This window comes from Megascapheus bottae, chromosome 4 (genome assembly GCF_031878675.1).
Source record: "Megascapheus bottae isolate mThoBot1 chromosome 4, mThoBot2.hap1, whole genome shotgun sequence".
NCBI classification, from domain to species: domain Eukaryota; kingdom Metazoa; phylum Chordata; class Mammalia; order Rodentia; family Geomyidae; genus Megascapheus; species Megascapheus bottae.
Window position 1 is genome coordinate 17958775 of NC_143512.1, and position 12224 is coordinate 17970998.

General features: G+C 37.9%; 1 protein-coding gene across 21 annotated transcripts in view; it reads right to left on the reverse strand.

Annotated features, from left to right (window-relative positions):
* Positions 1-5936: 5936 nt before the first annotated feature.
* The window catches only part of Fer (FER tyrosine kinase), a 432292-nt gene continuing 426004 nt past the window's right edge, over positions 5937-12224 (reverse strand). For all 21 annotated transcript variants that reach the window (XM_090331531.1, XM_090331522.1, XM_090331530.1 and 18 more), the window contains 3 exons: positions 10907-11061; positions 7449-7571; positions 5937-6566 (listed from right to left, as the gene is read on the reverse strand). In XM_090331531.1, the coding sequence (XP_090187657.1) occupies positions 6424-6566; positions 7449-7571; positions 10907-11061 (421 nt within the window). In that variant the 3' untranslated portion in view covers positions 5937-6423. The remainder of the gene's footprint in view (positions 6567-7448; positions 7572-10906; positions 11062-12224) is intronic.

Sequence of the window (12224 nt, forward strand, 5' to 3'; positions counted from 1 at the left end):
ATAATTCAGCTCTCATTCATTTTCAAACTTGCTTACAAAGGCAGAAAAGCCAACTCAAGGTGTTGTTCATACATTTTACAGTTGAACTTTCCAGTACCCTATTTCCAGTGTTTCTTTTATCCACTTCACAAATATAGTTTTAAAACAACAAAAGATTAAAGGTGCTTTAACCTGGTGTTAAAATGACCATACACTGGCACTTAAGACTTTGTAAACCACAGGAACGTTGCCTGCAGATGGAACATGTATTCCACTAGTGGCTAAGGGCAGGCCTCATTGCTCACTACCCACATTCTTCTATTCACAGGGAGAGAAAGTAGCTCAGATATCACACCTGTGTCATCCCTCACTGTGGGCTCAGCTAGGAAGAAGACTCCCGTAGTCAGATGGCCTAGATACCAAATTGTGTAGTTTGCCTTTTTCTTTGAATTTGCTTGGGTTTCTGAAGAAGTTAGGGCTGCTCCTAAGTTGTCAAAGATGACAAGTTAATTTGGAGTTTATCTGTTTTTCTTTTTTTTTTTTCCTGCTAGCCTGTGTCTTTTAGGACATTCGTCCAAAGAGAAACCAAAACAAACACACTAACTGTAAGATAGAGTCAGCAGAATGAATCTCCACTAGCCCCCACTATATTTGATTTGCCCCCTCTATATTCGATTTTCAATTAGGCTATGCAATTTAAAATATTTAAAGATGCAGATAAAATCTAGCAGATAAAGCTATCTGAATGCAAAATATGAACTCTTTAGGAAGGGGTGCAGAGAAGCCCATGAGTACTCACTACATATCTGGTTTCTTGTCCACTTGAGAGTCTGACATTGAACAATGGACATTTTGGTTAGGGTTCAATACGTTCCATGTTTGACTTGTTACATGTCCTTGGGCACAAAATTGAAATAAACGAATTTCCCTTTTTCTTGCATGCTCAGAATTGCTATGTGAGGTTGGCTTTTGAAACAACCATACGACTTTAATTTATGAAAATCAGATGAAGCCCTAAATTCACCTTGATCTAGAATATACCATGTTCTCCTTGACACAGGTGTGAAAGGGACAGAATGCAAGAGGAACTACAAGTGTACAGCGGCTGGATGTGAACTTGTGTTGGCGTAAGTGCTTCTGACTGCACGGCATGCTGGAGCCACAGGTGAGAGCTGCTTTACTTGGAGTAGAGGGAAACCCAGTTCTGGGGCCTCTCTCTCCTTAAGAGCAGGCAAATGTAACTCTACCAAGTTAAATTTTATGCGTTTTCCTCTTACATAAAAGAATGTGGTTTATTTCTGATCCAGAAAGAGAAAACAAAACAGTATGGATTGGTGAGATGTAGAAGATTTCCATGGAGAATCTTCTACATGTGGTTATTATGATTTCATGTTTGCTCTCAGTCTTTCAGATTTTCAACAGGAAGCACTTAGATCCCTAAGGTTACAGTATTACTGATATGCTTCATGAAGTAATAATGAGGTGTTTTTCTTTTGTTGCCCCAATGTGGTACATTTATCCTGTCTGTCTTAGAAAACCAATGCCCGACCTGTGCTTTCAAAATAAGGTCCAATGTCCTGTGATGAGGTAAATCACCTAAGTACAGTTTCTTTTTATGTGCATTTTAACTGCTCATAAAGGGGTAAAGTGGTGGTTTTTTTTCTTTGATGGATACATTTTGAAATTTGGCCTTTATGTCATTTTAAAATCTGCTTTGGATAGCATTTAGAATGTGCTTATTCTGGTATTAAATATGTTCTCAGAAAAATAGGAAAAAGGTGAGATGTTTGGCTTTGGAAACTGTGGAGATGGTTTTCTTACACAATAGTGCTTTGGAGTTTACAAACCTAGGTGGAATGGCTTGTTCAGACCTTCACATCTGTCAGGTTTTTCTGAAGCTGTGAAAAGTCATTGCATATTTCAGATATTTTCAAATAAGAGGAATGTGAAGAAAAATAGTAAAAGTATTAGGAGGAAGAAGCATAGAAAAGTGGGTGGAAGAATAGGTATGAACAAAATAATTATTACTAATGTTTCAACATTGCCTTATGGATAGGAGAAAAGTCAGCTTACTTAGCCAAGACTGAAGGTTGTTTTCCTTGGACATAGTGATTCACATTCACAGTGTTCTCATCCTGAGAAAATGTCCCAAGAATACCTACTGATAGTGTCACTCATGCCTTTTCCCATACCAAGGTTGATAACAGGTGCATCTGCCATGGGGCTTGGTAGACGCCTGGGATTTCCTGGTAAGTCAGAGGAACTTGAGTAAAAATTATTTGGTTGAGGCTATTATGAGATTATTCATATATGCTGATGATGAAGGCCTATTTTGGCAAACCAAGGTTGTGGAATTTCTCTCTTTGGTACTGGCATGACAGGTATTCAAGGAAAGTTTCCCTAAAGGAAAAAAGATGAGAGGGATGAATGCTACCAGGGTGTTTACTATCATTCAACACAGTTTGTGAAACTTGTGCCTTACTGACAACATTTGGGGAAATAGCTTAGAAATTCAAGATCTGACAGTCTCTGAAAATAATACCAAATACTCTTTTGGCATCTGAGAACTCTGGTGTGAAAATGGAAGAATGGAGCTAGTTTAGATTGGCTTGGGAAGTGGGAGAGGAGAGGAGGTGAGTCCAGTCAAGGTACATTTGTGGGTATACAAACGTCAAAATAAGACCCCCTTGATGCTAACAAATGTGGAGAAGGGAAATTCTGAATAGTTAGTAACTTTAGGAAATATTATGGACTAATGCTAAGTATAGTTAATGGAAATGAAAAATTTGAACAGATGGCAAACCTACTGGGAAGACAATGATCACCTCTGAGGCTAGAAATGTGATACTGTTTTTAATACAAAGGAGAGGTAACTGGATTGCTCTTGTAAAGACCCCTATGTTAGGTGATCTCTTTCACTTCTTTTGCTCTGGTGATTTTTATTTTCTGTGGGGAAAGATTTGGCCTCACAACACTGTTCCTCAGGCTTGATAGTGACATTGGTAGATCCTTTGTTCCACTGTAACTCCTCAGTTTGCAGGACCGTCTCATCTTGTTATGAGGAACCAATCGCTCCTTTCCTCTCCTGCCCTTTTGCAGGTGCGCCAGCCTTGTAACAGACTTGCTGTAGTCCATGTGCTTTGCTGTGGTAGTTTTTATCTAGACACTAAGTGGTTATGTTAATGCTTGCACTCAACTCAGCATTTAATCTTTGAATGAAGAGCAGTATGAGGAAGTGGGATGGATTGATACTGAATTCCTTAGATAAGCTTATGGATAAGGCATCCTTTATTCACCACTGTTAAAGGAGAATTGTATGACTCTTTTAAAATCTATACCAATAACTCCAAGAAAATAAATAGCGCATGAAATTCTGACTTTAAAAAATCTGGGTATTTTATTTAGTAGAATTTTAGTTCTAGATGTAATTCTAGGTTCTTAAAACTAATTCAGACTTGATATAAAATTAACAAAACCAGAAAAATAATATTTAATAACCTAATTCTGATATATATGCATAATATATGCATAAACAAGTTAACAAGAGGTAACACTAAATGGTAATAAACTCATCTTCTTTGATTCCATTAAATGAAGATACTAATACATCTCTTTGTTGCTTTTAGTAACTTTTCCATACTGGGTTTTTTAATGAGGGCTCTGACTTCCTAAATATAAAAGTTAAGATAAATGATTATTTATAAAAAAATTTTATTGGGGATCTTGTAATATAGGATGGGCTGAAATAAATCCTCACATTTTAAAAACAAAACCTGATAAAATAATTATTTTCTTTCCAGAAAGTGAATAACTTTGGGAAGCACCTTGATTACATGAAAGAGAAAACTTCATGTTTCACATATTGGTAATGTTAAGTAACTTTAAAAAATTCCTTTCTTTGAAAAATAATTAAATATTTCTCCAAGGCCCCTTGGTGTTTAACCCCTTGATGGCTTAATAAATTTAAAGGATGTCAGCAGAGCTATACAGTACTGATGTATGCATCTTTTGGATAATCCATTAATAATGAAAGGATGTGCAACCAGACCCAATTATATGCAGACCAGTGACAATTTTGGTTACAACTGTTTTCCTACTAAACAAATCATAGGATTTTGTGCATCTCTGAAGCCTTAACTTGCAAATTCCACATTAAATTGCAAATTCAGAGCAGTATTTGCATGTGTGCTTTTTGCATGTGGATTAGCCCTCCTAAAGTACATAATTCCAATAATTATCAGGGACAGAAGGGATGCATAAATTAAGCTTCAAGCAAAACAAAATAAAGTGTAAAAATGGTCTGCATAAGCTTTTCTTAATGCATGTGACTATATCAAGTATTCTATAAAACTGATATGGTCCTGCAACATTCCCAATGAGTTACTAATCTTGAACTGTACCACGGCCTGTTTTGAGACAAAGAATGAAAAAGAATTGAAATGCTACACATGTCGTTTTGAACAAGCTTTTGTAAAAAAAATTTAAGCACAGTTATAATGTGCACAGTTATAATCTATGATTAGATGAGTGAAATATCAATGCCATGTTCATTCTTTATACCAGAATACAAGGATTAAGCTTCAGGACCTGCTCACAAGATTAAATCATCATCCTCTTTATTGCTGAGATCTTAGCACTGCCACCAGTGAGTGAGCTTTTTTTCTCTTCAGTGGACATGATGTTACTCAGGTTATTTTTACCCCTTTCAGTATGTCTATTCTTCATTTTGAAGGTTGGTAAGTACCTGAAGAACAAATTCACGTTTGTGCTCTGTGCTTTGATGTGGTATGGGCCATCAAAAAAGGTTCCACATATTTATAGTATTTGACCAAAGGGAGAGCTGTGCTAATTAAAAAGAAGTTGTTCTGCATGCTGGAATCTCACTTGTGAGGGCAGGTTATGCTTTCTTTTAAATGTGAATGAACTAAACTATAATTTAAAATGTATAAAATCTGCAAGGGGATTGATACAACTTATCCTCCTTTACACTCATTTTAAGTACTAGTGGGAGTTCTATGCCTTGACATTCACAGGCAATGAAAAGCTGGAGAGGTAGGAGGAAAATTTTCCATCCCTTAAGCTCTTTCAATGAACAGACCAAATTACTAAAAGGCTATGTTTATCTAGACAAAAAAGCCTGAGAATTCATAAAAAGACTTGGGATGTCACATTTGCCCCTGAGGGAGACCATGTCCTACACACTTATTCATCCTGAGAGGCAACTATCTATACATTGTGGGTGAGTTTCCTGGATAAGCCAAAATTCAGCTTAATAGGATTCTATTTTTAACTGTCCCATGTATCCACACGAAACATCCTCAGCATGGCCTGCTTACTGCCAGTTCTGAAAAGATTTCCAGGTAATAGCAGAGGGTAAATGAAAGGGGAAAAAGTACAAGCATGTGGCCTAGGTCTCTTTCCTCACTGATACTTACACCTGTATGTGCACACAAAGGTCTCGGTGGACTAAATCAATGAATTCTGACAACTTTGTAAACTGTTAAAAAGGAAGAGAATTAAGTTCTAGGATGCCCTCTCTAAATGAGGATGCAATTAGAAGAATGCTGCTATTTCTGTGAATTTGTGAAGTCCTAAAACATTTCTTGGGGAATTCAGACCATCACAACTCAAGGGACACCAATGTGTGCCTGTGCTGATAAGGCCCCAAACTATGGTAAGAAGGGTGGATTCTATGGTTTTCTGTTCTCTTTAATCACTGTTCTAGCTACTCTTTTTCCACAGGCTGCCACTCTGGCCACACTCGATTCCCACTGCTCAGCTCTTTCTTACATTCTTTAGAAGCAGTTTCCTCAACTTTCACAATGTGTTCTTTGAGGGAAGTGCATGCAGCATTTTCTGATCTAAAGAGGAAAAAAACAACTTTTTTTTAAAAACAATAATATAGCAGAAGCAGGATGATTTTTTTTCTGACAAGAAAAATGAAAGACCCTGGTAGGTCCAAGTAATTCCCAAATAAGATTATATTTACTGATATAATCTCTTTGTCATTGGAACATGTCCTGCAAACATGTATCACCAGTGCAGTTCATAGCACCAACTGAAGAGTATCTGTGGCATATGACAGCAGCCCGCACACTGTATGAAGTAGAAAGTCTGAGAAACATCAGTGGTCCTAGGTGTGAAAACAGATCTTTATCCTTCACATTTAGAGCCTGTGCTTTTCTATTTACAGTGGCCTGAAATGGTAGGATTGCTGTGGTTAACACAAAGCCCTTGCTTGGTAGGACTAATTCTATAATAAACTTGCCTTTGACATATTTTAAAAGTGGATCATATTTTTTACAAAGCCTAGTTAATAAAAAAAATAACCTTAGAAGATGCCTGCTGGTAATGCAGTCTAAACTCACTGTTTAGGATCATAAGCAGAATAATACTAATAGTATTCTGCAGGAGGACTAGGCCTGGGGTGGCACTGTTCTGTGGCTATGTCATTTTCTTCTTGATGGCGGCCAGCTCTTTCAGAAGATCGCCGAATTTAGGGCGGTTTTCAGGCTTATAATCCCAACACCTCATCATAATTTTAAAAATTTCTTCTGGACAGTGTTGAGGGGCTGACATCCGGTACCCTGAAGACCCAGGAGGAACAGAGTTAAGATACACATGTTCACACCAGGCATTATATACAGTAAGTATACTGAACTAAATGTTACCATAAACCATATATGCTTAAAACACCTGTCAGAGGGTCTGAAGTAAGATAACACATAGTTGTTCACTTGCTCTACGTATTTGTTTGGTTTTGCAGCTAAAGAGAGATAGGCTCTGATAAACATTAATGTAATAATGAAAAAAAATGGAAGGAGACAATGGTCAGGCTGTCAGCCAGTGCTGCTCTCCTATGTGGGGTGTCTAGAAGGAAGGAGGCAGGGAAGGCATCCTATCACACACAGTTGCAGTCATACAGCCAGAGCTCCTCTGTAAAGCTGACATGACGGCACTAGCAACTTCTCAGGTGAGTACTTTAAGAGCCAAACTACTGAAGTGCATATGAGAGCTTCACCATCCCTTCCTGGTGGAACACCATAGAGAGCCTCCAAACTTCAATTGCAGGGACAGGAGTATGGCCTAGTGGTAGACTGCTTGCCTAGCATGCATGAAGACCTGGGTTCAATTCCTCAGTACCACATACATAGAAAAAGCTGGAAGTGGTGCTGTGGCTCAAGTGGTAGAGCACTAGCCTTGAGAAAGCCCACGGACAGTGCTCAGGCCCTGAGTGGCAAAAATAAATTTAAAAAACTTCAACTGCAGTATTATTAGTAAGGGGACTTATTTGTCATAGGATTAAAAAAAATAAAGAGGTGGAGGAAAAGTGGATCCGTGTAAAGCAGATGTTTTCTAACATTTCTGCTTTTTACTTCCTATCAGTACCCCCTCGTACCAACAATCTGGTCAACAGACACTACCGCCCAGTGGCTGGATGGGAATGCTAACCATTGGCTTTTGCTCACCTCTTTCCACTTGCTCTCGTGCTTGTTGATTTGTCATTCCTGGATAGGGACAGACACCTAAGCTGAAGGTCTCCCAAAGGAGGATGCCAAAGCTCCACACATCACTCTCAAAACTGTATCTCCCTGGAAGGGAAATTGTACCCATAACCAGGTAAGACACAGCGGACTCTTTCTGGTTATCATATAGAACACAAACTTACCAAAGGAACACAAGCAGTGTTGCCCTTCTCTTTAAAATAACAGCCTGAAGAAAAAGCCAGTAATCCAGTGAGTTACCACATCCCTTGCCACCACTGCCCATCAAGAATAAACAGCCTGCAGGCCTATCTACCTTCCCTGTGTGAAACCCGTGTACACCTGTGCACATCAATGCTGAGGAGGCTAAGAAAGTATTACTGGAATCTTGTCTTGTTTCCTTTCCACTAAAATTGCAATCAAAGTTAAGGCAATAAGTTTTTCTTTTTACTCATTTGTTTACAGATACACTTACATGCTTAAGGGTCTTATTTTCTCCACTGATACTTTTATTTATGGAAAATATATTCTCTATGTGCTCTGAATAGAGTGGGAAATTAAGATAGCTGACTGATAAAAACAAGTTATTTAAATTACATGGTGTCTTATTTTGTCAAAATATCTTGATGTACCTGTTTTGTTGTGCTAAGGATCCTAGAATATTTTTTTCTTTTGGTAGCCTTCAAGAGAGCCCAGAAATAAAAACCTGTGCAAAAATGTCTCCTTCAGTAGATGTAACATCAAAAATAGGAGGCAGAGCTGGGTGCAGTGGCTCATGCCTGTGTAATCCTAGCTTCTCAGGAGGCTGAGATCTGAGGATTGTGGTTCAAAGCCAGCCTGGGCAATACAAAGCTAAGGGACTCTTATCTCCAATTAATCACTAGAAAACGGATGTAGGTCTGTTAAGCTCTTCGAAGAGCTCAGGGACAGTGCCCAGGCCAAGCCCTATGATCCCCACGCCAAAAAAAAAAAAAAGTAAAATCCATTATAGGGTCCGAGAGGCTACTTTTCCAAGTCTCTTCTAGTGTTTCCTTTAACTTGGTGCCATACATAAATGCCCCTCAATCTAAAAGAAATGTTACCTTAAAATAGAATGACCTCTTTGCTTTCTTGAAAGAAAAATGGCAGGGAGAGCGCCTGTGTTGGTGTGGAGTGAGCTATCAGCCCCAGCTGTGTGGATTAGCTTCCTTCTGAGTAGATGGTAATTATGCATATTTACTATGCCGCTTGCTAGGAAGATAAGTAAACTAATCTGTACATCAAACTCTTTTGATGCTTGGCTTCCAATAATGGAATAATTTTTATGAAAAAAATGATACAACTTTTCCCTTTGGCTGGATCTCACAAAAAGGACCATCTGCTTGCTTGCCTGGTGCTTTACGACTTGAGCAATGATTCCAGCCTAAGTTTTTTTTCCTAAAATAAATTATACAGATACAGAGATACCTTTTTTCAAAAGTGTGTATTTGCATTGAGATCAAGTAGACAAGTTATAAATGTAAGCCAAGATCTCCAATCCACTAGTCAAAGCTTATAACCTACTTTTTGCTGGGTAACTACTTTAACAGGCTAACATGAAGGCAGAATTGTACAGCATTTTGCTGTTTTTCTCTTTCTTAATTTTCATAATACTCTTCAGAATAATGGTACAATGGATTTCATCTTTCAAATTTGGTCTAGAGGAAGAAGAGGCTTGCCCCATGTTACGCAGCTAAGGACACATTTGATCTAGGGCTTTCCACTAAAAATCCTGCCTCTCTTATTTAAGATTATACTTACATACCATGTTAAAGGACACACTGGCACCAAATCAACACTTTGATGTTTATAAATACAAGACCCATGGTGAATTCTCTAAGGAAAGTAGTTATCTACACTAAGAGTATTGTTGGGGGAGAATAAGATAGTATTATACGCATAAATGGCTGAGAAATCTTTCAGAACATGGTAAGAATGTTTGCATTCAAAAATGAAAACTATGGGGTTAGACAGAAGGGGGGGAGGTCTTACATTTTTATTGCAGTCCAATTAGTACTGCTTATTTTAAAAAAACAAGCATATTATCTTATTTAAATATACAGCTCTGTTTTAAGTTCTGAGAGGTTTCTTGAACAGGTGTTTTTTCATCCTTGAATCACTGAGACCTGAAAAGTATTTCATCACTCTGAGGGAAGAACAGGTTTAGAAATTAGAAGTATCTAATGGAGCTCCTTGAGAAAAGGGTAAGCATTTAAATTCTCAAAGCTTAAAATCTATGTGAATCACAATGTCTCAGGATTATCAGGAGATTTTGAAATTTGGAATTTCCTCAGTGGATCACATAATACTATGCACTGCATTGCTTCTCTCATCATCTCTAAAGTTTCTTCTATCTTCAACCTCATTCTGCAGAATGGCTACACAGAGTCCAAGGGTGCACTGATTAAGGTAATTTCATGATACCACTTTTTGAGGAATATATTGGTCTGGTAGCTGGTCAGACACAAGAGATAGTAAACTTCATCCCAAAGGCTCTTGTGAAATTTCTAGGAGCTACTGGTCCTCAAAATCCAGAGAAAGGGCCAACATAGGTGTTTCTGTAATTCTTCCATGGGCTGGGAAGGACAATCACAGGATAAAAAGACAGGGTAGAATGTTTGTATTTACTTGGAGCTTGTTTTTAGACAGCAAAACATTTGTAAGTACTAAGGGAGTTATAAATGAATTTAAACTCTGAAGATTTACCAGTAAAATCTGCCCCTTGTAAACTTACTAGCACTGTTTGCTAGATTCTCTACATTTTATAGTAAGAGGACTTTTATACACTATATAAAGTGATTGTGCCAGGTAAAATTCTTGACTAGATACCTCTAACAGACTGAGTAATAGTGAGGAATACTTTTCATTAATGTTGATATTTAAAAATGCCTAATTTTTATGAAGTACTGTAGAAATAAGGTTGACTTTAAAATGATAAAAGAATTGCCTTAATGTTTTAGGAATTTACCATTAAAACAGGTTATTGGACCACTTATGACATTCAAAGGGATTGTCAGATGGCTAGACTTACTTACATACTTGTATTTATGCATCTTACACCTAGAATTTTGTGGGTCATGGGGCTTGAAATGGACGTTGTCCCTGTACTCTTCAGCTCAAGGTTACCCTTAGTCAAGCCCCACTTCCTGTTTTCTACATGTTAATTGGAGATAAGAGTCTCAGGTCCTTTTGTGCCTGGGCTGGAACCTTGATCCTCAGATCTAAGCTTCCTTAGTAGCTAGGATTACAGGCATGAGCCACTGCACCCAGCCTAGAATTCTTAACAGTAATTTAAATGATTAAAATTATGTTGAGTCTCAAATTATTTGCCAGTTGCATTCCGTTCTACCTCTGAAATATTGCTTATGAATATATTTTGTGCCAATACAGTCATTTTTGTAATAAGAAAAAGCATCTGATCTCACCATAATTAAGAGCTTCTGGTGCTGTCCATTTAATGGGAATCTGCTTTAAACCAGAAGATGAATATACTCCTCCATCCTCTTGACGAGACATTCCAAAGTCACTGATTTTCAGAACATTATTTTCACCTACCAGGCAGTTTCTTGCAGCAAGGTCCCTAGGTTATAATAAGACACAGAAAACACCTATTAAAACAAATTGAAAGCAGCTTTCACATTTATGACTTCCACACTTTGCATTTTTACATTTTCAGTGTATATATGAGGTTAAGAATGCTTGTGATTTACCAATCCTCCCATCTTTTTTTTGTAATAGGTAAAAATCACCCAGGAGAACATTTGCATATGGAACAGGACACATGCTAGTTTTCTGAGCACCACATACATTTCCATTTAAATAGAAAAACACTGGTTGTAAGGTTAAAAGAAAATCAGAGAGGAGAAGCCAAGCAAACTTGACATTATTTCTCCCTTGCCTGCCTTTCCAAAGGAGCTTTCTGTGATGGCATGTTCTCCATCTGCCCTGTTTGAAAAACGTAACTGCCTTTAGCCGTGTGTGACTGGTGGTTGACTGAAGAACTGAAATGTCCATTTTACCGACTTTTATCCTTAACAGATAAATAGCAGAGGTGCCAGGAAGGTTGACAACTTCCAATATTCTACTGTGTCTGAGAAAGGCCAACTGTACATGATCTGCTCCTGTCTCCCTTTATCTCAATCATTCACCACAGCTGTTTGTGGTCTCCCAAATGCAAGAGCACTTTCCTAAATTCAAGAAGGTGGTCTCTACCATAATTTTCCTTTGCTCTGAGTATTTCTTCTACACATTTGCAAATTTAGTTCATCCTTTCCTCAAATGCTCACTCTTGAGTAAACCACCTGACAGGAGAGACAGTAGTGATCCAAGCACAGTTACTTCTCTAATTCTCATGGAGAGTCATTGAATAATCAGAATCCTCACAAATGCGTATCCATCCGTATTTGATTATTCTATGTCATAGAGTGATGAGTGTTAAAGAGAGAGAATTCCAGTTTAGTAGGCTGGCTGGTAACTTCTTGTGAGCAAAGACAGGGAGGATCAGGTTAACGGGGCAGGGCACTGCCAGCCTTGGCCTGCTAGTGTGCACTTCTTTCATTTTATTTAAAGGACCCTTGTCTTAGCATAATTAGTTGAATGTTTTGCCATGCAGTTTAAAAATGCCATACTAAGGTCTCCCCTGCAAGTTTTGGCCAATGAAGTATGTAAAAATAAGTAAAAGTTGCCCAACATTTTTAAGTTCTTTCAAAGTAAGGAGACTGGAATATGATCAGACAGAATGAA